This window comes from Mobula birostris, chromosome 1 (genome assembly GCF_030028105.1).
Source record: "Mobula birostris isolate sMobBir1 chromosome 1, sMobBir1.hap1, whole genome shotgun sequence".
Taxonomy (NCBI): domain Eukaryota; kingdom Metazoa; phylum Chordata; class Chondrichthyes; order Myliobatiformes; family Myliobatidae; genus Mobula; species Mobula birostris.
Window position 1 is genome coordinate 19620339 of NC_092370.1, and position 27910 is coordinate 19648248.

At 40.8% G+C, this 27910-nt stretch overlaps 1 protein-coding gene across 1 annotated transcript in view; it reads left to right on the top strand.

Annotated features, from left to right (window-relative positions):
* csmd3b (CUB and Sushi multiple domains 3b) overlaps nucleotides 1–22395 on the top strand; it is a 2134893-nt gene extending 2112498 nt beyond the window's left edge. Inside the window, exons 67-70 of the mRNA XM_072277417.1 lie at nucleotides 3386–3495; nucleotides 6360–6447; nucleotides 20155–20290; nucleotides 21699–22395. Coding sequence (XP_072133518.1) covers nucleotides 3386–3495; nucleotides 6360–6447; nucleotides 20155–20290; nucleotides 21699–21858 — 494 coding nt within the window. The 3' untranslated portion in view covers nucleotides 21859–22395. The remainder of the gene's footprint in view (nucleotides 1–3385; nucleotides 3496–6359; nucleotides 6448–20154; nucleotides 20291–21698) is intronic.
* The last annotated feature ends 5515 nt before the right edge of the window (nucleotides 22396–27910 follow it).

Below are 27910 nucleotides of genomic sequence, written 5' to 3' on the forward strand. Positions count from 1 at the left end.
TGACTTTGATGAGGAAGTGGAAGGGTGGGTTAGTAAGTTTGCAGATGACACAAAGATTGGTGGAGTTGTGGATAGTGTGGAGGGTTACAACAGAACGTTGATATGATGCAGATATGAGCTGAGAAGTATCAGATGAAGTTCAATCCGGAAAAGAGTGAAGTGATTCACTTTGGAAGGGTAGAATTTGAAGGCAGAACACCGAGTTAATTGTAGGATTCTTAACATTGTGGAGAGATCTTGAGATTTACATCCAAAGTTGCTGTGCTAATTGATAAAGTGGTCAAGACGGCACATTGGTTTTCAATAGGGGGATTGAGTCCAAGAGCCGCAAGGTAATGTTGCAGCTCTATAAAATACTGGTTAGGCCACATTTAGAATATTGTATTCAGTTCTGGGTCACCTCATTATAGGAAACATGTGGAAGCTTTAGAGCATGCGTAGAGGAGATTTAGCAGGATGATGCCTGGATTACAAAGCATGTCTTGCGAGGTTAGAGGGGTGGGTTCCTGCGATGGTGCAACTTGCTGGCAGGGTGGTGAAGACAGATACATTAGGAACATTTAAAAGACTCTTCGATAGGTGCATACTGTAGATGCAATGAAAGTGAAGGACTATGTGAGAGAGGAAACTTAGATTAGATTATGAGGACACGCAGTCCTCTTTTATTGTCATTTAGTAATGCATGCATTAAGAAATGATACAATATTCCTCCGGTGTGATATCACAAAAACACAGGACAGATCAAAACTGAAAAACTAACAAGACCACATAATTATAACATATAGTTGCAACCGTACAACAACACCATAACTTGATGAAGAACAGTCCATGGCACAGTAAAAAAGTTCAAAGTTTCTCGAAAATCCCACATCTCACGCAGACGGGAGAAGGAAGAAAACTCTCCTTGCCATGCCCAGCCACAGTCCGACTCTGAGTTGTCCAAAAACCCTCCGACACCTAGTACCGAGCATCATCTCTACCCGAACGCTTCAACCTCAGCCTCGGTCGCCAACAGCAGGCAAAGCCGGGGATTTTGGGGCCTACCCTTCGGAGATTCTCGATCGCACAGTAACAACAACAGCGAACCAGGCATTTCAGAAATTTCTCCAGATGTTCCTCTGCTTCTCACATCTGTCTTCATCAAATCAGAATTGTCCATGGCCCCTACTTAACAGATACGATATAATTTCACCGGAGAGCTGCACGTGCTGCGTCGCGCTGCCATCTTCTCCCCCTGCCTCCATTGATCTTGGATTAGGTTAAAGGGTCGCAAAACAGCATGGGCCAAAGGAGCTGTATAGTCCTGCAATGTTCTAATAATATGACCTAGTGCATAGTACATTTACTAGAACCGCTGCCTTGCAATTTGCAGTTTCCACCAACTCCAAGATGATCTCACCATCAGTCAAAATTTTCATTCTCTTCCCCTTCCTAGGTCTGCTCTCCTCATTTATAGCTCTGTGTCCCAGGACACCTTCCCATGCAACCAGAGGAATGACAACATCTATCCATTCACCTTTTATTTTCCAACCATCCACAGACTCAATCTATTATTCCAGATGTACCAATAATTACCTTATGTTTCTTCCAGTCCAGCATTCACAATGTGGCCTTCTCTATCCTGAAGAAATTAAACACATTCATCCCACTCCCTTGAAATGTTTGGTTTATCACCTGGTCTGTCCAAATCCGTCTCCATGTGGACTTTTGTCTTACACCACATTCCTTCTCTTTGAAAACTATGTCCTCCACTCGCCTTCGAGTTCTGAATTAGAGTCACTGACTTGTAACTATTGATGGTTTTCACTTTCCACAAATGCTCTTTGACTGGCTGAGTTCTTCATGCATTATTTTTGAGCCAGATTCAGTCCTGTGTGGAGATCGCATGTAAGAAGGTCCAGAGGATATTCGCAAAAATTATCCCGGGAATGAAAGGGTTAACATACAAGGAGTGTTTGATGGCTCTGGGCATAAACCTGTTGGAGTTTAGAAGAATGTGGCAGGAACTCATTGAAAGCTACGGAATATTGAAAGGCCTAAATAGAGTGGATGGGGAGAGGATGTTTCCTGGAGTGGGGGAGTTGAGGACCAGAGGGCACAGCCTCAGAGTATAAGAATATCCCTTTAGAACAGCGATGAGGAGGAATTTCTTTAGCCTCAGTGTACTGAGTCTGTGGCATTCATTGCCTCAGACAACTATGGAGGCCAGGCTGTTGTGTATTTTTAAACTGGAGTTGGTAGTTTCTTGATTAGTAAGAGTGTCAAAGCTTATGAGGAGAATGAGGTTAAGAGGGATAATAAATCGGACACAATGGATTGATGGAGCAGACCAGGGCCAAATGGCCTAATTCTACTCCCATGTCTTATGGCTATTGTATATTGCCCTCTGGTGTGTAGGTGAACAGTAGAATCTGGGAAAACTGTTGGGAAAATGGGGAGGGTAAAATATGATTTGTGTAAATGTTTTATTGGTTGTCGTTGTGGTATCAGTGAGTGGAAGAATGTGACTCCATGCTATACAATGCTATATTTCTACGACATGGTAAGCTTTATACTCAAACCATGGGCAATTTAAGTGTAATAAAATATGAATAATCATTGTGGTCTGTGACATTTGTTAAACACAAGCGATTCTGCAGATGCTGGAAATCTTGAGCACCACACACAAATTTTTGGAGGAGCTCAGCAGTTCAGGTTGCATCTATGGAGGGGATTAAACAGTTGACTTTTTGGGCTGACTAATAAAGGGAAGAAGGAGGGACACCGGAGGAAGGTGATGGGCAAGAGAGAAATAGAGTAAGCAGAATGATAAATGGAATTGCTGTGATGTAGCCAAATTCAGGTTGGAGGACCAGCAACTCATATTCCATCTGGATAGCCTCTAATCTGATGACACAAACATAGATTTCTCCACCTTCTGTCCATTTCTTCCCCTAACTCCTTCTCTCTTTTCCCATTCGCTTTCTTCTCCTCTTCTCACCTGCTCACCACTATTTGGTTTCCTCCTTCGCTTTCTTCCATGGTCCATTGTCTTCTCCTTTTGGATTCTTTCTACATTAGCCCTTTACCTCTTCCGTCTATCCCCCTCCCAGCTTCTTACTTCATCCCTGTCCCCCACCCACCTGTCTTCCCCCTCAACTGTTCTCACCTAACCCCTGCCAGCTTCTACTCCTTCCCCTCCCCCCACAATCCTTAGTCTGGTTTCCTCCACTTCAGTCTTGATTTAAGATCTCAGTCCAAAATGTTGACTGTTTTCCAACCTGTAGATACTGCCTGACTTGCTGAGCCCCTCCAACATTTTGAGTGACATTTGTCAAAGCCTATTAATGAAAGTTCATAAACCATTTTTTCCTATGTCATGCTTCATCTCTGTTCACCCTTTCAGGTGTCTATAAAAGTCAAGAAGCACGTCTTATGCTTCTGATGTACCACGTGGTAACACCTGATCAAACGTCTGTCATCAAGATCACAGATAAATGGGCCATGGATGGTTATGTAAGTATGTCCCACCTGCCCGGTTATAGGATTCACAATTTTGCACTGTATTGAATTGAAAGAAATGAAAATGATTGTATTTTTTTTCTGTTATTGAGATAGCTTTAGAGTTTGTTCAAAGCAATTAATAACATATTAACTGCTTATTTTACATTACTTTTTAAATTTAATTAACATTTAATCAGTAGTAAGATGTATCTTCTGAAGTACATAGAAATCAAATCTTCAGAGATTTGAATAAGACTCTTAGATACCTAACTCACTTTAAACCGTTCCACTGTACTCAAATTCATACATGGTGGAAGAAACAACTTGCACCTTTACATAAATACTTACCACTTGCCAACAATGTTTAAGATGTTTGTTCATTGTGTGCCGTGTCACATGATGTGGCACATAATAACCAATTGAAGGCAAAGTATTAATTACAGAGAAATTGCAGAGCAGACAGACAATAAGTTAGGGATAGACAGTTAGGTAAACATTTAACGATGTTTACTGAGAGGTCAAGATTCTGTCTTGTTGTATTTATCATAATCAACATCATGATGTGCCTTGTTGTATGACATGGGCGATCATGGTCTTTCCATGACCATGATTGTTCTCAGCAAATTTTTCTAGAGAAGTGTTTTGCCATTGCCTTCTCCTGGGCAGTATCTTTATAAGACAGGTGATCCCATCCATGCTCTTTAGAAATTGCCTGCCTGGCGTTAGTGGTTGCATAACCAGGACTTGTGATATGCACCACCTGCTCATACCACCATCCACCTCCTGCTGCCATGGCTTCACGAGACTCTGATCGGGGGGCTAAGAAGTTGCTACACCTTGCCCTAGGGTGACCTATAGGCTAGCGTTGAGAAAGAGCGCCTTACACCTCCTTCGGCAGGGACATATCTCCAGCCGCTACCCTCTCACCCTCTGAAATCAAAGCTTCCTGTAAGCTTGCTTTCCAATTTATTTAATTTGCTAAAATGCAAATTTCCATGATAGCACAGCAGTCAACATGTAAAATTTCAGCACGGTGACCCGGGTTCAGCTCTGCCACTGTCTGTAAGGAGTTTGTACACTCTCCCCATGACCACGTGGTGCTCAGGTCCCTTCCCAGATTCCAAAGATTTGTAGGATTTGTCAATTGGAAGTGGATTACTTGCGGGCTCATTGGGCCAGAAGGGCCTGTTACCATGCGATACTTTGAAATAAATAAATAAAATCAATGAATTAATTAATAATGGATAAGAGTGACAAAGTGATAAAGAAAGGAAGAAATTGACCAAAGCCTCCATTTTTTCTCTCCCTGTCTATAGAATTACCTCTGTCTCTACTACTGCCTATTACGCCACTAGCGTTTAGGGCAGCGGTGAAAGTTTTCCATCTCTGGCGGTGTTTAGGGCTTCCTTCATCATGTCAGTAGTTCAGTTTTTACCACTGTCAGTCATACAAGTTCTAGGTGGAGACCCAGGAATGTCGTCACCCTCAGATGTAGAAGGGCAACCTTTTAGAACTGAAGTAAGGGAGGAATGGTGAGGACACACCTGGAGTACTGTGTGCATTTCTGGTCTCCTTACTTGAGGAAGGATATACTGGTTTTGGAGGCAGTGCAGAGGAGGGTCACCAGGTTGATTCTAGAGATGAGGGGTGAGGGGGTTTAAACTATGAGGAGAGATTGAGTCACCTGGGACTGTACGCGCTGGAACTCAGAAGAATGAGAGGAGATCTTAGAGAAACATATCAAATTATGAAAGGGATAGATAAGATAGAGGCAGGCAAGTTGCTTCCACTGGTAGGTGAGACTAGAACAAGGGGACATAGCCTCAAGTTTCGGGGGAGTAGGTTTAGGACGGAGATGAGGAGGAACTGCTTTTCCCAGAGAGCGTAGAATGCTCTGCCACAGGCTGCAGTGGAGGCCAAGTCCATGGGTATGTTGAAAGCAGAAGTTGATAGATTCCCCATTGGTTGGGCATGAAGGGATATGGTGAGAGGGCAGGTGTATGGGGTTGATTGGGATCAGCCATGATTAAATGGCGGAGTGGACTCAATAGACTGAATGGCCTAATTCTGCCCCTATGCCTTACGGTCTTGTGGATTCTTTCTTGTTATTTCCATAACAGTTTTGTTTGATCAATCAAAGTTGGTAGCCCTGAGCTGAACCCCTGAACCTGGAGGACCAGTGGACCACACTTCAGTCTGGCCTCCACCCTTTGACCTATTTAGCATGGTGACCCTGCCGAAAGCCATAGCATAAAGCCCTGACTCCAGCCAACATATTCCTCTGGGTCATTGAGGCACACAAGCCTCCAAACCACAACATAGTTGTAGTCCTCATGGATGATAGAATTACCTCAGCATCCTTAAAAGAAAATTCCTCTGTCCAAGTATTTTTCAGGGACAATCAACACTAAGCCATAAAATATCTCTACCAGTTTTAGCAGGTCATAAGAAGTAACCAAGAATATTAAGCCCACTTGGATTATTTCATTCTGTAATTTTGAAATGGTACACACATTACGATCTGCAGTGTCAATACATCAGAATGAATTCACATTATTAATGCAGGAGCCAAGAAAGGCTTTGATTTATTTCTATTGGTTTATAACAGTGTCTGGAGAATGTAAAACTTATAATTCTGCACCTCAAGTGGGAGGAAGTTTTATGGTCCATTAGCACTGGCATACACCTATTTTTGTAACTCATTTAGCATGTGGCCGTTAAATAATAACAAAAAAAGAACTACTGCAAAAGATGAGATAATTCATCTGGATACATTTCCCTCAGTTTTTCTCTACTGTAGTTGAAAATTTAGAAGTCCGTCATCACTACTCTTAATCATAATTAGTGATAAATGTTTCCATTTATTTTCTAATTAGGTATCTGCTGAACCTGATGGTGCCACATATGTCTTTCAAGGATTTATACAAGGTGAAGATTATGGACAATTTGGAGTCCAGCGGCTGGGTAAGACAACATGATTTAGCTGGGAATGGTGGTAGAGGCAGAAAAATAAAGCGTATTTAAGAAGTTCTTAGAAAGGCACATGGATGATAGAAAAATGAAGGGCTTTGAGGGAGGACAGGGTCAGATTGATTCTAGAGCACATTAAAAAGTTAACAAAACATCGTGTGCTGTAGTCGTCTATGTTTGATGTTTTATGATTTGGAAAATATAAAGATCACAAATCTCCCTTACTGCTGATTATAAATCAGGTGTTTTGGGAGAAGCCAGGAGTCTAAATATGATTTGCAGACAACAGTTTCGGAGTTGATATGTTTTGCTGCCAGTGAGTGAAAGAAGAAAATAAAGAACTACCCTCTGCAGCAGTTTGTGTTCATTCTCAATTCAATTCAATTCTGATCACGGTTCAATGATTTACCACAATAGAAGATCATACCATGGGACGGATTATTCTCAAATCTTATCACTTCATTAGGCAGCTGGTTTTATAACGTTGCACCATTCCAAGGTTACCCTCTCAATAATCCATTTACTTGTGCCATAAATTCAGAAATGAACAAATGTTTTTTTTCTCTAGGTGGCAGTTAAGTTGCCACATTTTATCTATGAATACTGAATAAATTCTGCTGTGTATGTGTTACTGGCGAGGATTTCAACGTTCTACCGTCCCTCTGAATTGATGAGAACCCCCTTTCCTGTTATTGGGATCCAGTTAAACAAACATTCAACAAACAATTATTTTCATGCTGCATCTATAACGGGAGAATATATTATCTCGTCGTAGATGCAATATTTTGCTAACTACAAAATGCACACTTTGCTCTCCAGGCCTAGAGGTTATGACCCCAAGTGCCAAAGGGCTGAAGGGAGTAATATACTCAAACTTCGCTAGGAAACCCTCCACTTCTTCACAACACACTCAAAATTCAGGAAGAACTACATCTGCGCCAAGTGCATCGAGATGCAGCTCCTAAGGGACCGCGTTACGGAACTGGAGCTGCAGCTCGATGACCTTCGTCTGGTCAGGGAGAGTGAGGAGTTGATAGAGAGCAGTTACAGGCAGGTGGTCACACTGGGGCCAACGGAGGCAGACGAGTTGGTCACAGTTAGGAGGGGGAAGGGGAAGATTCAGGTAATAGAGAGTACCCCGGTGGCTGTGCCCCTTAACAATAGGTACTCCTGTTTGAGTACTGTTGGGGGGGACAGCTTACCCGGGGGAAGTGACAGTGGCCGTGCCTCCGGCACAGAGTCCGGCCCTGTAGCTCAGAAGGGTAGGGAAAGGAAGAGGAGGGCAGTTATGATAGGGGACTCGATAGCAAGGGGGTCAGATAGGCGATTCTGTGGACGCAGTCCAGAGACCCGGATGGTAGTTTGCCTCCCTGGTGCCAGGGTCCGGGATATTTCTGATCGTGTTCAAGATATCCTGAAATGGGAGGGTGAGGAGCCAGAGGTCGTGGTACATATAGGTACCAATGACACAGGTAGGAAAAGGGAAGAGGTCCTGAAAGGAGAATATAGGGATCTAGGAAGGGAGTTGAGAAAAAGGACTGCAAAGGTAGTAATCTCGGGATTACTGCCTGTGCCATGCGACAGTGAGAGTAGGAATGTGATGAGGTGGAGGATAAATGCGTGGCTGAGGGATATGAGCAGGAGGCAGGGATTCAAGTTTTTGGATCATTGGGACCTCTTTTGGCGCAGGCGTGGCCTGTACAAAAAGGACGGGTTACACTTGAATCCTAGGGGGACCAATATCCTGGCAGGGAGATTAGCGAGGGCTACTGAGGTGACTTTAAAATAGAATGGTTGGGGGGTGGGAATCAAATTAAAGAGGCTAGGCGAGAGGAGGTTAATTCACAACAGGGGGATGGGAACCAGTGCAGAGAGACAGAGGGGTGTAAAGTGAGGGTAGAAGCAAAAAGTAGTAAGGAGAAAAGTAAAAGTGGCAGGCCGACAAATCCAGGGCAAGCATCTAAAAGGGCCACTTTTCAACATAATTGTATAAGAGCTAAGAGAGTTGTAAAAGAGCGCCTGAAGGCTTTGTGTGTCAATGCAAGGAGCATTCGTAACAAGGTGGATGAATTGAAAGTGCAGATTGTTATTAATGATTATGATATAGTCGGGATCACAGAGACATGGCTCCAGGGTGACCAAGGATGGGAGCTCAACGTTCAGGGATATTCAATATTCAGGAGGGATAGACATGAAAGAAAAGGAGGTGGGGTGGCGTTGCTGGTTAAAGATGAGATTAACGCAATAAAAAGGAAGGACATAAGCCGGGAAGATGTGGAATCAATATGGGTAGAGCTGCATAACACTAAGGGGCAGAAAACGCTGGTGGGAGTTGTGTACAGGCCACCTAACAGTATTAGTGAGGTCGGAGATGGTATTAAACAGGAAATTAGAAATGTGTGCAATAAAGGAACAGCAGTTATAATGGATGACTTCAATCTACATGCAGATTGGGTGAACCAAATTGGTAAAGGTGCTGAGGAAGAGGATTTCTTGGAATGTATGCGGGATGGTTTTTTGAACCAACATGTCGAGGAACCAACTAGAGAACAGGCTATTCTGGACTGGGTTTTGAGCAATGAGGAAGGATTAATTAGCAATCTTGTCGTGAGAGGCCCCTTGGGTAAGAGTGACCATAATATGGTGGAATCCTTCATTAAGAGGGAGAGTGACATAGTTAATTCAGAAACAAACGTTCTGAATTTAAAGAGGGGTAACTTTGAAGGTATGAGACGTGAATTAGCTAAGATAGACTGGCAAATGACACTTAAAGGATTGACGGTGGATATGCAATGGCAAGCATTTAAGGATTGCATGGATGAACTACAACAATTGTTCATCCCAGTTTGGCAAAAGAATAAATCAAGGAAGGTAGTGCACCCGTGGCTAACAAGAGAAATTAGGGATAGTATCAATTCCAAAGAAGAAGCATACAAATTAGCCAAAAAAAGTGGCTCACCTGAGGACTGGGAGAAATTCAGAGTTCAGCAGAGGAGGACAAAGGGCTTAATTAGGAAGGGGAAAAAAAGATTATGAGAGAAAACTGGCAGGGAACATAAAAACTGACTGTAAAAGCTTTTATAGATATGTAAAAAGGAAAAGACTGGTAAAGACAAATGTAGGTCCCCTACAGACAGAAACAGGTGAATTGATTATGGGGAGCAAGGACATGGCAGACCAATTGAATAATTACTTTGGTTCTGTCTTCACTAAGGAGGACATAAATAATCTTCCAGAAATAGTAGGGGACAGAGGGTCCAGTGAGAAGGAGAAACTGAGCGAAATACATGTTAGTAGGGAAGTGGTGTTAGGTAAATTGAAGGGATTAAAGGCAGATAAATCCCCAGGGCCAGATGGTCTGCATCCCAGAGTGCTTAAGGAAGTAGCCCAAGAAATAGTGGATGCATTAGTGATAATTTTTCAAAACTCGTGAGATTCTGGACTAGTTCCTGAGGATTGGAGGGTGGCTAATGTAACCCCACTTTTTAAAAAAGGAGGGAGAGAGAAACCGGGGAATTATAGACCAGTTAGCCGAACGTCGGTGGTGGGGAAACTGCTAGAGTCAGTTATCAAAGATGTGATAACAGCACATTTGGAAAGCGGTGAAATCATCGGACAAAGTCAGCATGGATTTGTGAAAGGAAAATCATGTCTGACGAATCTCATAGAATTTTTTGAGGGTGTAACTAGTAGAGTGGATAGGGGAGAACCAGTGGATGTGGTATATTTGGATTTTCAAAAGGCTTTTGACAAGGTCCCACACAGGAGATTAGTGTGCAAACTTAAAGCACACGGTATTGGGGGTAAGGTATTGATGTGGATAGAGAATTGGTTAGCAGACAGGAAGAAAAGAGTGGGAATAAACGGGACCTTTTCAGAATGGCAGGCAGTGACTAGTGGGGTACCGCAAGGCTCAGTGCTGGGACCCCAGTTGTTTACAATATATATTAATGACTTGGATGAGGGAATTAAATGCAGCATCTCCAAGTTTGCGGATGACACAAAGCTGGGCGGCAGTGTTAGCTGTGAGGAGGATGCTAAGAGGATGCAGGGTGACTTGGATAGGTTGGGTGAGTGGGCAAATTCATGGCAGATGCAACTTAATGTGGATAAATGTGAAGTTATCCACTTTGGTGGCAAAAATAGGAAAACAGATTATTATCTGAATGGTGGCCGATTAGGAAAAGGGGAGGTGCAACTAGACCTGGGTGTCATTATACACCAGTCATTGAAAGTGGGCATGCAGGTACAGCAGGTGGTGAAAAAAGCGAATGGTATGCTGGCATTTATAGCGAGAGGATTCGAGTACAGGAGCAGGGAGGTACTACTACAGTTGTACAAGGCCTTGGTGAGACCACACCTGGAGTATTGTGTGCAGTTTTGGTCCCCTAATCTGAGGAAAGACATCCTTGCCATAGAGGGAGTACAAAGAAGGTTCACCAGATTGATTCTTGGGATGGCAGGACTTTCATATGAAGAAAGACTGGATGAACTAGGCTTGTACTCGTTGGAATTTAGAAGATTGAGGGGGGATCTGATTGAAACGTATAAAATCCTAAAGGGATTGGACAGGCTAGATGCAGGAAGATTGTTCCCGTTGTTGGGGAAGTCCAGAACGAGGGGTCACAGTTTGAGGATAAAGGGGAAGCCTTTTAGGACTGAGATTAGGAAAAACTTCTTCACACAGAGAGTGGTGAATCTGTGGAATTGTCCGCCACAGGAAACAGTTGAGGCCAGTTCATTGGCTATATTTAAGAGGGAGTTAGATATGGCCCTTGTGGCTACGGGGATCAGGGGGTATGAAGGGAAGGCTGGTGCAGGGTTCTGAGTTGGATGAACAGCCATGATCATAATAAATGGCAGTGCAGGCTCGAAGGACCGAATGGCCTAGTCCTGCACCTATTTTCTATGTTTCTATGTTAACTTGGTAGGTCAGGCAGTATCTGTGAAGAGGAATAAACAGTTGATGTTTCAGAAGGAGACTCTTCATCAGGACTTGAGAGGAAGCGGGCAGAAGCCAGAATAAGAGGGTAGGGAAGGGGGAAGTGGAACTAAGTGAGGGGGAAGGTGGCTGGGGGAGTGGGATGGAGTAGGAGGCTGGCAGCAGAGTAAGTGGAAGAGCTGAAGGGCTCTTGAAGAAGCAGGCTGATGGCAGAGATTTGTAGACCGTGGAAGAAAGAGAAGGAGGAGGGGAACCAGAGGGAAGTGATGGATATGTAAGAACAGTGAGGGTGAGAGGGTAACCAGAATGAGGAATGAAAAAAGAGAGGAGGGAGGGGGGAAGAATTAACAGAAATCCTCTGCCCTCTCTCTTTCTCTTTTTCCATTCCTCATTTTGGGTCACATCTCACCTCTTTGTTCCTCATCACCTGTCTATCACTTCCCTCTGGTTGTCCTCCACTTTTCCCTTCTCCTTTGGTCCTCTACTCTCTCCTATGAATTTCTTCTTCCCTCAGCCTTTCACCTCTTCCATCTATCTCCTTCTAGCTAGTTACTTCACCCCCCTCCCCCATCCTTCCATCTTTCCCCTTGCCTCGTTTCACCTACCACCCTCCAGTTTATACTCCTCCCCCTCCCCTCCCCATCATCTTATTCTGGCTTCTGCTCCCTTCCTTTCCAGTCCTCATGAAAGGACTTGTCTCAAAGGTCCTGACTGTTTATTCCCTTCCATTGATGTGTCTGACCTGTGTATGTTGCAGTGGGGAAGAAGCTGTTCTTGAAACACTGAGTCTTCAGCAGGAAATCAGGAGATCAGGCAACATCTATGGAGGGAAATGAGCAGTTGATGTTTCAGTGTTCTAATGAAGTGTCTTAATTCGAAACGTCGATTGTTCATTTTCTTTCAGAGATGCTGCCAGCCCTGCTGAGATCCTCCAGCATTTTGTGTGTGTTGTTCAGCATTTCCAGGATCTGCAGAATCTCATGTGTCTATGATTTGTTCCTCTATTTCTGTGTTAGTTTCTGTCAGGAAAGTGTGTCGTTAAAGATGAATTCCTTCCGTAGAAAATTTTCAGAAGTTACATTCCTTGATTTTTAACCAGTCTCCCATTTTTTGGGGGGCTGGTATTTGTTTGTGTCCTTGCAAGACATAAAAACACCAGAAAGGGTGAAATCAATCCAGTTTCCACGCATATCTCTTACATTCAAATCTCAGATGATGAGGTATAATCCATTAGATTCAGACATACAGCTGATTGTACCACTTATCCACATCTCTGGCCAGAAGTTAAGTCAAATCTGTAGCAGCGGAAGAGTGAAAAAAATTACTGGGACAGTTTTCACATCATAAAGTAAAATCTTTAAGAATTTTAAGAAATTTTTATCTCCCACTCTCAGTCCACAGTAGAGACTCATTTCAGAATCACATAAAGCATCATTCACATATGTCAGGAAATATGTTTTTCTGCAGCAGCAGAATTTTGCAATACATAAAATTACTACAATACTGTGCACAAGTCTTAGGCATGCTAGCTATACATACATGCATACATACACACACACACACACACATATATATATATATATATACATATACCTAAGACTTTTGCACAGATCTGTATATAAAAATATTAAAATATAAAATACATGTTTATACAAAATAAACGTAAGCCATCTTCTGAATGGTTTACGTTTTTCCCTCATTTCCTCACTCCTTCAAAGCATGCTAGTCAATAGGTGTAGAACATTAGCTTCATGTAAAATGGCACAACTGCAGTTTCACTTTGAGAGAGTCCTGACAAGCTGCATCTCCATCTGGTATGGGAGCAGCCGAGCACCAGACCGTATTACACGGGGCCCTCAGTATTATCAAGGATCCCACCCATCCATCCAGCATCTTCTTTGACTTTCTACCATCAGGCAGGAGTCTCCAGTGCAGAATGACAAGAACGGTCAGGATGGGAAACAGTTTCTTCCCACAGGCTGTTAGGCTTCTGAACTCCCAGCCACATTGCTTTTGAAGTGTCATTGGTTAATCTGTTCTATACCTTACAGTATTTAATTTATGCACTTTAGTTTGTTATTTATACAAGATTCACCTGTAGATTTTATCCTTACCTTCATAAGTTATTGTGTGATGTGTTTTATGCCTATTACTGTGCTTTACAGCCTGACTCATTTTTAATACATTATTTGTTTATATATTTTATATACTTGTATATAGTTAAATTACTATAAACTTGACTTCACTTCCCTTCAACTAAAGTGGTCAATTAACTGATCTCAACCAGACCAGATGATGTTTCCTGCAGTTTGTTTTATTATCATAGAATTTAAAAAATCTACCTTGCTATCATCTTGCACTTTATCGTTTACTTGCCCTGCACCTTATCAGGTGTTCATAGCTCCCACTCCCATTAGGGAGAAGGCTACACAGCATTCACGCCAGGGCCACCAGACTCGAAAACATTTACTTTCCCCGAGCAGCAAAGCTGATCTACACCTCCACCCATTATCCCACTCCTCCACCACTACTTTATCTTTTTCTTATGTACAGACACACCCGTACAGATAACCAATCTATGTATATAAGTTATCTAATGCATTTATATTTATTGTATTCTCTTTTTATTATTGTATTCTTTATCCTGGTGGGTATTTTATATGTTGCATTGGATCTGGAGTAACAACTATTTCATTCTGCTCTACACTTGTGTACTGGAAATGATATTACACAATATTTATTTGCTATTGTCTTACGTTGTTCTACTTGAATGCATTGTGTGACGAATTGATCAATACTAACAGTACGCAAGACAAGCTTTTTCAGTGTATTTTGGTACATTTGACTATAAGATCCAGGAGCAGAATTAGTCCATATGGCCTTCTAGTCTGCTCCATCATACTATCATTGCTGATATATTATCCCTCCCGACCCTATTCTCTTGCCATCTCCCTGTAATATTTGGTGCCCTGATTTGTCAAGAAACTATCAGCCTCCGCCTTAAGTATACCCAATGAATTGGCCTGCATAGCCGTCAGTGGCAAAGAGTTGTACAGAGATGTTTCCTCATCTCTGTTCTAAATGGACATCCCTCAATTTTGAGGCTGTGCCCTCTGTTCCTGGACTCCCCCACTGTAGGAAACATCCTCTCCACATCCACTGTATCCAGGGCTTTCAGTATTCAATAGGTTTCCCCCCTCATTTCTCTAAGCTCCAGTGTGTACAGGCCTAGAGCCATCCAAAACTCCTCATATATTAACCCATGCATTCCTCGGCTCATTTTCATGAAACTTCTCTGGACCCTTTCCAATGCCAGCACATTCCTTCTTAGATAAGAGACCCAAAACTGCTCACAATATTCCAAGTCCGGTTAACCAACGCCTAATAAAGCCTCAGCATTACATCCTTGTTTTAGTGTTCTAGTCCTCTTGAAATGAGTGCCAACATTGCCTTTGCCTTCTTTACCACTGACTCAACCTGAAAATTATGCCTCTGATTTTTGAATTTTCTCCCCATTTAGAAAATAACCCTTGCCTTCATTCTTCTGCCAAAGCGCATGAACATTATGCTCCATCTGCCACTTCTTTGCCCATTCCCCCAATCTGTCAAAGTCTTTCTGCAGGCACCCTGCTTCCTCAGCATCAACTGCCCTTCCACTTATTTCATATTGCCCTCAAACTTAGCCACAAAGCCATCAATGTGTTCATCCAAATCACTGACATGCAATGTGAAGGAAGCTGTCCCAACTCCAACTCATGAGGCACACCAGTAGTCATAGGCAGCCAACCAGAATATGTCTACTTTGCTCCTTCTGTTTGCTTCCTGCCAGTCAGCCAATCTTCTGTCCATTTTTTCCCATAATAGCATAGGCTCTTATTTAGTTAAGCAACTTCATGTGTGGCTTATTTTATAGTGTTTCTCCAAGTATCCTGAAACCTCACCCTTAATAGACTCCAACATGTTTCCAACCACTGAAATCAGGCTAACTGCCCTAGAATTTCTTTCCTTCTGCCTTACTCCTTCTTGAAGAGTGGAGTGACATTTGCAATTTTATAGTCCTCAGGAACAATTCCAGAATCTAGTGACTCTTGACAGATCATTATTATTGCCTCCACAGTTTCTTCAACTACTTCTTTCTGAACTCTGGGGTATAGTCCATCTGGTCTGGGTGACTTATCTATCTTCAGAATTTTCAGGTTCCCAAGCATCTTCTCATTACTAATAGCAATGACACTCAACTTCTGTCTCTTGACACTCTGACATTTTTGGCATCCTGCTACCGTCTTTTACAGTGAAGACAGATACAAAATACTTTTTAAGTTTGTCTACCATTTCCTTGTCCCCCATTGCTACCACTCCAGCGTAACTTTCCTGCGGTACAATATCCACTTCTGCCTTTCTTTGACTCCTTATATAACAGATAAAACTTCTTTATCCTATTCTATATTATTGGCTAACTTCTTTCATGTTTTATCTTTTCTCTCTTTATGGGATTTTTATTTGCCTTCAGTTAGTTTTTAAAAGCTTCCCAATCCTCTAACTTCCCACTAATGTTTGCTCCATTACATACTCTCTGTTTTGTTTTTATGATGTCTTTGACTTTCTTTGTCAGCCACAATTGCCTCATTCTCCCTTTAGAATACTTCTTCCTCTTTGGGATATATCTTTCCTGTGCCTCCCAATTTCCCTCAAAAGCAGCAGCTGTTGCTGTTCTGCAGTCATACCTGCTAGTGTCCCCTTGCAATCACTTTTGGACAGCTCCCCTCTCATACCTCTGTAACTGCCTTTACTCCATTGTAGTACTGATCCATCTAACTTTAGCTTCTCCTTCACAAACTACCGGTTGAATTCTATCTTATTATGATCACCGCCTCCTAAGGGTTCATTTACCTTAAGCTTCCCAATCGAGCCTGGGTCATTACATAACACCCAGTTCAGATCTGCCATTCCCCTAGTGGGGTCAATCACAAGCTGCTCTAAAAAACATCTTCTAGGAATTCTACAAGTTCCTTCTCTTGTGAACCAACACCAACCTGATTTTCTCAATCTGGCTGTATACTGTAATCTGTCATGTTTATTACAACATTGCCCATTTTACATGCTTTTTTTAATCTCCTGTTATGATTTGTAGCTCATGTCCTGGTTGTTTATAACCCCATCAGGGTCTTTTTACCCTTGCAGTTTCTTAACTCTACCCACAAGAATTCTACATCATCCAGTCCTACGTCAACCCCTTCTAAGGATTTGATTTCATTTTTTTTAACCAATTGCGCCACCCCACCCCCTCTGCCAACCCGTCTGTCCTTTTGATACAATGTATATCCTTGGATGTTAAGCTCCCAACTATGATCTTCTTTTAGTCACTGCTCGCAGATACCTACATCATACCTGCCAACCTCTAACTACATACAAAATCCTTGCAACACACATCAAAGTTGCTGGTGAACGCAGCAGGCCAGGCAGCATCTCTAGGAAGAGCTAGTCCTTCAGTTAGTCCTGACTAAGGGTCTCAGCCCGAAACGTCGACTGTACCTCTTCCTAGAGATGCTGCCTGGCCTGCTGCGTTCACCAGCAACTTTGATGTGTGTTGCTTGAATTTCCAGCATCTGCAGAATTCCTGTTGTTTACAAAATCCTTATTCCATTATCTGCATGCATTCAAATATAACACCTTCAGTCCTGTATTCATCACCCTTTTTGATTTTGGCTCCCTGTTACTCTTCAACTCATCCCACTGACCGCAGTGTTGCCCTATCATCTGCTTGTCCTTCTTCACAGCCTCAATACACACTGCATCTATTTGTATACCAACTGCCCCATTTTCAGCCCTATCCATCCCCTTGCCAAATGAGTTCAAACCCTCCCTAATAGCTCTACCAAGCCACCCCAGAAGGATATTGAGCCCCCTTGGGTTCAAGTGTAATCCCTCCTTTTTGTACACTTCATACCTTCCCCAGAAGAGATTTCAATGATCCAGAAATCTGAATCCCTGTCCCCTGCACCAATTCTTCATCCATCCATTTATTTGCCAAGTTATCCTATTCTTTCTATTTCCTATTTCAGCTTTCTACCTAATTTCCTATATCTCTCTTCTATGTCATTGGTACCACCATGTACCACAATTTCCATGTGACAATAATAAACAAACATCAATAACACTATCAGCATTTAGACAATAAATTGCGATCTTGTTTCATCTATTTTTTCCCGACTGAGTTTGCAAAAGTTCGCAGTCAGTCATTACTCTCAAAGTGTGAGGGTAGTACAGTCAAGTTGTTACCAACTTCAGTTCTAAGTCATCAGAATCAAGCAAGGGTCTAATGCTGCACTCATCTGATAATCACATCTTCCAATTCTTCATGCCACGCACAGCATAACAATACCACCTCAAGTGAACTCATCAAAGCACTGGACCCTTTGAAGGCTTTGTCGCAGCTCAAACATTGTTGCCAATGATTAAAAGCATAAGAACAGAAGAAAGTTGGCACTGAGTTTCGATGTACTGTAGCTGGATCTACTGAGCAAAGTTTGCAGAGTGCTCAAAGCAAAACTTGCCTGCGGCAAACTGAAAACTACCCACACCCTGAGGAGTTACCTTATAATTGGCCTGAGGATATCTGCAGGCAGTTGACCTAGTGGTCTTAAAAGGTAGAAAATTTAAGTATACATTGCAACAAAGAAAATGAGTGGAGAGGCTTTAATTTCCTTTGATATGAGAATTAACAGGCACTCCTGCAAAGGTATATGATTTCACATATTTATCTTGATTGAAACACTTCTCTGCAGGGTAATTTGCAGAAGTTACTGGATGTAATGCTGGGGCTTTATAAGGCATTGGTCAGACCACCTTTGAAGTATTGTGAGCACCTTTGGATTCCTTATCAAAGAAAGGATCTGCTGGCATTATAGAGGATCCAGCAGAGGCTGATGCCGGCAATGAAAGGTTGTATGCATGAGGAGATTTAATGGCTTTGGGCCTGTACCCATAGGAGTTTAGAAGAATGAAGGGGATAGCGTTGAAACCTATTGAATACTGAAAAACTTAGATAGAGTGAACTTGAAAAGGATGGTTCCAGTAGTGGAGGAATCTAAGACGAGAAGTCTCAGCTTCAGAATACAAGGGAGAGATCACAGCCTCACCTCAGAATACAAGGATGTCCCTTTAGATAAGAGATAAGGAGGAATTTCTTTAGCCAGAGAGTGGTGAATCTGTGGAACTCATTTCCACAGACAGCTGTGCGGGCCAAGTCATCGGGAATTTTTAAAGTTGAGTTTGATAGATTCTTGATTAGTATGGGTGTTAAAGGTTACAGGGAGAAGGTAAAAGGGATAATAAATCACCCATGATGGAATGGTGAGGCCTACTTGAAGGGACAAATAGTCTAATTCTGCTCTGTCTTATGGTCCAAGTTCAGTTGGTTTCCTATCTTGAGTTGTTTTAAACATCTTTTATGTAGAAGGAAAACATCATACCTTTTAAAATGATGATAACTTGCAAACGTTTTTGTTAACTTATTTCTGCTAGTTGCAAAATAGATTTATTCTAAATTATGATATACTAGTGAGCTATGATAATTCTAAATTATTATTTTAGACCATAAGATATGAGTGTGCTTTGTCGTTTCATCATAACTGATCCATTTTCCCTCTCAGCCCCAATCTCCAGCCTTCTCTCTGTCTCTCTTCACACGCCGACTAATCAAAAATCTATCAACTTCTGCCGTAAATATCCCCAATGACTTGCCATCATATCTCTACCAACTGTCACAAAGCATTAATTTCTAAGGACCAAAAAAAAAAAATTGGCACAAGATACAAGCTGAAGAACTAAGGGAGACTGTGGCATAAAATTTCTTAAAATAGGGTTATTTTGAGCAAACTATACTTTCTTTTAAATTGTAATTTAGCAAACATTGATATTTGAAGTTAAAGGCTTGTCATGTCCGTAAAAAAACTGCTTTCATCTAAACCAGTGGCATAAAATATCATTTGATGAAGATAAAAGTTTGAATGCAAGACTTGCTGTTCATTTAAACAGGATAATACACTATTACTTTTGACAATTACATTGACCCTTGAGCAAACTCAATAAATTACTCAGCCATGGTGATAGTAATTTTAAAAAGCTCAGCAGAATTACTTTAGTACAAATTATTCATTTCAATTATCTCTGCAATAATACATGCAATCTACATAATCTTAAATGTTACAAAATGAAAAGAAACTAATCTAAAAGTGTAGATCAAAAACAGTAGCTACATTAGTGAACACTATCTCATCAATCAAAGTGATTAAAGAAAAGATGACTCCTGATTGATTATTGGTATTAAGATAATCCAGCAATAAAAGCTGATGTTCATTGTTAAAACCTTTTTTTTTTTATTTTCTGGAATGAAAATTTTACCTAGTTAAGAAAACTTGGACCTAATAAAACACAAGAGATTCTGCAAATGCTGGAAATCCAGAGTAACACACACAAAATGCTGAAGGGACTGAACAGGTCAGTCAGCATCTACAGAGAGGAATAAACAACCACATTTTAACCTGAGACCCTTTATCAGGACTGCAGAGGAAGGGGAAGAAGCCAAAGTAAGAAGATGGAGGGAGGAGAAGGAGTACAACTTGGCAGGGAATAAGTGAAGCCAAAATCTAATTTCCCACAGGAATGAGAAGGAATGTGGAGGTTAGAATATGAATATTTCTGACTGCGTAATTTCTCTGATGCTCTGTTGTGACTGATATGTATATCTTTGCCTACAGGTCTGAACTCAAGTCAAGGCTCGAATTTCCCCAATCAACCACATGGTACAAATAGTAGCTCTGTTGCCATCGCCATCCTTGTGCCTTTTTTTGCTCTTATATTTGCAGGATTTGGGTTTTACCTTTATAAACAAAGGTAGGTCTCATCCAACATTTTGTCATGATTAAAATCAATTTTAAGCTTGAACTTCTTCAACGTGCATTTATTCAAGGTTGATATACAGTCTGGAGACCCCACATAGATTTAGTGTAAAGGCCCAGAGAATCCAGTATTCCACTGAAGAGAACACCCAAAGCTTAATGCAGTGGAACTGGCCTTGCACCCCAGAAAAAGGAACTATGTAATTTTGATAAATGAGATTTATTGTTGATAATAATTTACAACTGAAGTCATAAGCAGTTGTTGTTCCCTTAGATCATGGTAAAGATATAGCAAAATTTCAGAAACGATTCTTAAAAACACAGCTGACAATCCCTTGGAAATAATATTTATTGAATATAGAGAAGTGTTAATTCCTATAGAACTAATAACAAGAAAATCAATGTGGAAATTAATTCCTCTGCTCATTTATAATTATGCTTTACATTGAGTGATCATTGCAAAAAATATTGCAAAAAAGTAATTGTGAAACACTTTCAATATTATGATTGGTAACAAAAGGTTAAAATCAGAGTAAGGAAATAAGAAATTACTTTATGCAATGAATGGTTACGAACTGGAATCAATTCCCAAAAAGTGTGCCAGATGAAGATTTAATAGAAACTTGAAAAAGAAATTGGATATATTCTTTTAAAAACTAAATTTTGTCGACCTTGAGCATCAACAATAGAGCGGAATTAAATGGTAGATATTTCAGGAAACTGATTAAGGAATGATGGCCAAAACTTCTATTTGTGCTAAGATGAGGAAATCTGCAGATGTTGGAAATCCAAGTAACACACACAAATTCTGGAGGAACTCTGCAGGCCAGGCAGCATCTATGGAAAAGAATAAACAGTCGACGTTCCGGGCTGAGACATTTCATCAGGACTGGAAAAAAAGAGAAGTTAGATCAAGAAGGTGAGGGGAGGGGAGGAAGACGTACAAGATGGTAGGTGATGTGAAATGGGAAAGAGGAGTGTTGAAGTAAAGAGCTGGGAAGTTGATAGGTGAAAGAGATAAAGGACTGGACAAGAGGGAATCTGAGAGGAGAGGATAGAATACCATGGAAGAAGGGGAAGGGGGAAGAGCACCAGAGGGAGGTGTTGGGCAGGTAAGGAAAATGCGAGAGAGGAAAATGTGAATGAGAATGGTGGGGGGGGGGGTGCAGTTACCAGAAGTTCAAGAAATTGATGTTCATGCCATCAAGTTGGAGGCTACCCAGGTAGAATATAAGGTGTTGCTCCTCCAACCTGAGTGTGGTCTCATCATGGCAGTAGGGGAGGTGATGCAGTCTCCCAATCTACATCGGATCTCACTGATATTCTATTTGTGCTGTTTGATTCTATTCTCGTGATATTTTGCCAAGAACTTAGATTCAATGCTGTTATTTCTTTTTCTTCAGGACTGCTCCCAAGACACAGTACACCGGCTGCTCTGTACATGAAAATAATAATGGTCAAGCAGCTTTTGAAAATCCAATGTATGACACAAGTGCAAAATCAGCAGAAGGCAAGGCAGTTCGATTCGATCCCAATCTCAACACCGTCTGTACAATGGTATAAGGCAGAAACTTGGTTTGATTACATAGCCTGATAAACATCTAGCGCTTTGCATCCTTGGGACATCTAGATTTTGACTAAACCAACTTATGTACAATGCACATTTGGTTCACTGCTATTTAAAGCACATTTTTCAGGAATTTAATGTACCAGATTTATCTGAAGAACCAGAAAAGGAAACGAACACAATTTCATGGCTCGCCCAGTTGGAACAGATATGCTCTTCGTTCTGTCACTGGAGAGCTTTTCAGCAACTTTAGCTGCACTCTAAGAGTGCTTAGCCACAATTTTTTCAAAATAAAACCTAAGTACTCTCTCAGAAGAAAACTACAGATACTTGAGGAGCATTGAACCACTGTTTTCAATGTGACAAACAATAGGGGCTAGGATTTGGCATGAAGGTTGGGACACTGAATATGTAACAAAGACCATGAAGTACTGTATAGTAACATTATTACAGGTTTTGCTTTCTAGTGTTAAGTGTAAAAAGAAAAATTTATAAGGTATCACTGCAAAACTGATTTTGAATACTTGAGTATAAAGCGGCCAGTGTGATACTCACTAAACAGATTTCTATGGAACACTAACAGTCTTTTTTGATTGCCAAGAAAAATCTTTTCATTTATTTAATTTTTCACCTTTTTTTGATTTAAATTGGTATTCTTCGTACAAAATATTGAATTCTCGCCACAGAATAAAATGAAGAATATTTATACTATATAATTTTCAAAAGACGCATATGCACGATGTGTTGCATGCTTCATTATTATTTAATTATTCTATTGTGTTTTTTATTGCAACATACCATCTTATTTATTATCTAATAAAGTTATGGTCTTATGTACGTGCTTACAACAGTTCATCCAGACCCTTTCAACATTAGGTGATTTATGGTGTGGATGTCAAGCGTTTTGCATTATCGATATGGTATTATGGTTACAAATTTATGGCAATTAGATCAAACACACCTGATTAAATCTGATTGGAGTTTTATACATCAGATTATAGTCTACAGTACTAGGGGATATCACCTGAGCCAGTTGTTTGCCTTGACCATTCTTTATGAAGAAAATGTATTTGTTTTTACGTTGTACATCTGCACAGTAGACGTTAATGAATTCTGAGTCTGTTTATCAACGAGAGTCAAGAAATGTATCTCTTGCATGGATGATCGTGATATATCTGGGAGTTCATCTTGGTATCAGATGTTTATTTTACTGTTATAATGGCAGCCAAACTCCACATGACACCTTACACTTCTATTGGTCACCTTCTTTAACATTTGCCTTAACGGGTAGAGCCATGCCATACAAAGCATTGCAGAAGTGATAAGTCTCCACTTTTCATCGCTATTGAACAGTTGGTCACACTCTGAAGCTCAACTCATTACGTGCAAAAGTTTATTACCACTGTGATAAAAAAAAAGCACTCGCATGTAAAGTTAAAAAAGTACAATCAAAATAAAATAATTTGTTTAATTTTTCTGGAAGGATTATCCACTAACTGAAGATATTACTATTGCTGTAACTGTAATGTTTGCATTGTGCCTACCAAAAATTAATTGCAGCCAAGATTGTGCTCCTAAAATGCCCTTTGAGTGGTTTACTTCCTGGTTCAAGACCAGCCTTTTGGCTTGAAGATCCAATTATCTTTAATCACAAGGATTGATTACATTGAAATATACGAATTTCACAGTGCATCTTAAGCTATTGTCAAATCAACAGAAATTATTTTGCTTTAAATTGAATCATATATTCCTGCTCACCCAAGTTTGTACCCACATATGACTGCAATAAACAAAGTACATCCACAAAATTAGAATAAATATTAAACTGTACCTGAAAGAAATTTCATGTACAACCTCCTTACTCTTCTGTATCATGTTTATTATGATTAGATGCATAAAAATTTCTTTTGTAAAGAAATATATTTTTATGAAAAAGAGTTTGTAAAATGTATGAATCTATGATGTAAATTTTCAATACATTGTAAAAAATAAATGGCTCAATGCTTTTGTAAATATTGTTGACGTGGGCTATTTTGCTGTTCCTGCAAGTATATGTCAACTCCATGATTTATTTTAAGACTGTTCTTTGTGGGTCAATGGTAATTGGTGAAGAGCATTTGAGCCAAAACGTTAACTCTGCCTCTTATTTCGCAGATGCTGCCTGACCTGCTGAGAGTTTTCAGCTGTTTGTTTTTTCCCCACCACCAATGATAACCTACGTTTTTAGTGCAGAACTCTGGATTGGCATCCTGTGTTGCCAAGGATACCAGTATTTCAGATTGGGCGGTAAAATAAGAGCCTATGTGCCTGCTTAGCTGCTGTGTAAGATAATATGGAAGAATTCAGTGAATAAAAGGGATATTCTGCCAACACCATGGTCACAATTTATCTCTCCATCAATATAAAAGGTTCCATTAGTTGTCATGCTTTTTATTTGTGGAACATTACTGTACATCTCAAAGTACTAAGCAAATGTGATATCAAAGTATATATACTACCCTGAGAGTCATTTTCCTACAGGCATTCACAGAACAAGAAATACAATAGGATCAATGAAAAATTATAAACAAACTGACAAGCAGCCAGAAAAATAGACAAACTGTTCAAATACGAAAAAAAGAACAAATAAATACTAAGAACATGAGTTGTAGATTCCTTGAAAGTGAATCCATAGGTTGTATTCAGTTCAGTATTGTGGTGAGCCAAGTTTTCCATGCTAGTTCAGGAGCCTGATGGTCGAAGTGTGTTCCTGAACACGGTGGTGTGGCACCTAAGGCCGACCTCCTACCTGATGGCCACAGTGAGATGAGAGTCTAACTTGTGAAACTTTGCTACACAGGGAATAATAGTGAGCAAGTTTTGTTGGCTGTGACTATCTTTGGGCCATTCTAAGAATATATAAAGTGCTATACATACTCAATATTTTTAATTTCTTGCGACCCCATCGGCAGCTTTTTTTTTCAAGCACCAGCATGAGTGATTGCTGAATGCCATCTTCTGAGACAGCAAAACAGAACCTGTTCAAATACTTTATTCTATTAAATCAGGTAAACCGGCATAAATGATGGAGTCAATAAGTCATAGTGAATCATCAAATATTAAAGATAAAAATTATCTTTATTTGTCGCATGCACATGGAAATGAGTAACTTGTGTCAAATCAAATCAGCAAGGATTGAGCTGGGGGTAGCCCAGGAGTGTCACCACGCATCCGGTACCAACATGACATGACCCTAACTTACTAATTATAAACATATGCCTTTGGAGTATGAGAGCGGACCAGAGGAAGCCCATACGGTCATACAAACACCTCACAGACAAAGGCAGGTATGGAACCCGATCGCGGGCATTGTAAACTGTTACGCAAGCTGCCACGTTACTGTGCTGCCCAAGTCATCCAAAAATGAAGAATGTCTTTTAATATTATTTATTTAGAGATATTCCTTTCAAGCCCTTCCAACAACCCCAAATTTAACCCAAAATTAATCACAGGACAATTTACAACTTACTAACTGGTACGTTTTTGGACTGTGGGAGGAAACAGGAGCACCCAAAGGAAACCCACACATTCCATGAGAAGGACGTACAAACTCCTTTCAGAGAGTGCTGGGATTGAACTCCATACCCGACACCCCGAGTTGTAATAGCATTGTGCTAATTGCTACCCTACCGTGGCAGCCCCTTTTATTGTATCTGCTCATTGACGTGGAAGGCAATAAGTATTTAGCTAAAAGTGAGCCCTTACAACATATCCTGTCAAATTACTTGATTTTCTTACATCTTACTGGCAGCAAGTGGCAAAATTTAAGGTTTAAGGCAGCACAGTGTCACAGCTCCCACAGCCCAAGGTTTATCCTGGCCTGTTGATTGCAGAATGCATTAGGTTTGATAAGCAGAATCAGAAGGAAGGGGTGTCCCCATTTCAGCATATACGGCTGAATTGGAGAGATTATCCGAGCATTGCCACTTCAAAGATGGACTTAATGAGAGATTGCTTAGTTTGTGGAATCTTATAGGAAAGCACTCAAAATCGGCTCCTAACTAAAGCACAGCTATTTAAAAAGAGCAGTTGAAATTGTTGTATCAATGGAAACAGCAGCCAGAGACACAAGTGAGTTGCAGTCAGGAATGAAAGTTAGTGTGAATAAAATTGCAACATCTAAACAGAAACTGGCCTCACCAAACAAATTCCGTTATCATTGTGGTGGTGGTGGCTCTTACAGATCAGCAAGTTTAAAGGCGTGACTTGCAGAAAATGTAACAAAGTAGGACACATAGAAAGAGCATGTCAGGCAGACAAAATTAATGGATTTCCCAAGGAAGAGAAAAAGATGAAAAGCCAAACTGCAGTTTCAAAAGGAGCACTAATCTATGTGCTGTTTATGACAGATGTGATAATGTTGAGAGTGACACAGGACTGGGTGTTCTTGAAGTTTATAATGTGAAAACTAATAATAGACGAACAATATGGCTACTGCCAGAAGTGAATGGCAAATTAATGAAAATGGAATTGGATACTGGAACGGATACAAAATGAGTTTGAATAGCATTTCAAAGATACTGAACTGAAGCTTACAGATATCTAATTAAGGACATATACTGGAGAAAAGATAACATGTATAACAGTGAGAGACAACAACCAACAAGCCATATCGGGCTTGTATTTGGTAAAAGCTGGAGGGACTGCATTGCGGGGCCGTAAATGGCTGAGACAACTACAACTTGATTGGAGATCCATCTACCATTTCCGCACCACACCCCCTGCAATAGAGTCATCTGAGAGCAGTCCGGAAGAAGGGTCTTGGCCTGAAATGCCAACTCTTTATTCACTTCCATAGATGCTGCTTGACCTGCTGATCTCCTCAAGCATTTTGGGTGTGTTGAATTAAATAAGGTGCCACAGTAGTGGCCACAGATGATGCCACAGTAGTGTTCAAGGATGGCAATGGAAAACTCACCAAACATATCAAGGGTAAAATAGCGTTAAATGAAAATGCCACACCCAACTTTTACAAGCCCATCCAGTTCCTTATACCATTCGTGGTAAAGTAACCAGTGAGCTAGAATGCATGAAGGCTGCAGGAATTCTATCCAAGGTTGACTGGAGCCCATGGGCAACACCAGTGGTCCAGGAGCCAAGAAGAATGGGTCTGTCAGGATCTGTGGTGATTTTAAGATCACTATCAACACAGCAGTGAAAGGAGGTCAATACCCTCTGTCCAGGATAGAGAATATCTTTGCAAACTTTTCTGGAGGAAAGCTATGGGCCAGTTGCTTCAAGGATGTCTAGGCACTCAGTGTTATCTGGATGCCATAATTGTTACTGGTAAGGATAATGGGGACATCTCCAAAATCTCAAGACAGTGTTAAAAAGATTAGAAGATTCTGGACACAGAGCATGTCTTAAAAAGTGTGAATTCTTTAACCGAGCAACATTTACTGTGGTCACACCACTGATGCACAAAAATTACACAAGTGTGCTGAGAAAATTCAAGCAGTGGTGGTGCCCCAAGGCCAAAGGATGTTTCACAGTTACAGTCCTTTGTAAGATTTGTGAATTACTATAACAGGTTCCTGCCAAACCTGGCTATGGTGCTCCAGCCTTTGAACTCATTTCTGTAGATCAGGAAGAAATAGCAATGAACAAAGTAGTGTGAGATGGCTTTCCAAAGGAAATGGTGATATCATACACTATACTCACAAATTATGATCCACGTTGTCCTGTATAGTTGCAGTCGTGTCACGTGTTACCCCATTTACCCTTAGAAAAGGAAATACAGTACCTGATAAATTTACAAAGAAGGATACTTCTCTTGATGTATTCTCTCTAATGCAAATCAAAAGTCTCACTATTATGGCAGAGATGATCCAAAGGGAAATCAGAAAAGACCCCACACTATCTCAGGTCTACATGGCAACCCAAAATGACTGAAATGTGCAACAGAATCTCCAGTTCCACCATTTTTACCAACACTGGGATGAACTTGCCCTCAACAGAAGTTGCCTTATATGGGAATTGAAAGTTGTTGTACCATCAAGGCTGAGAGCT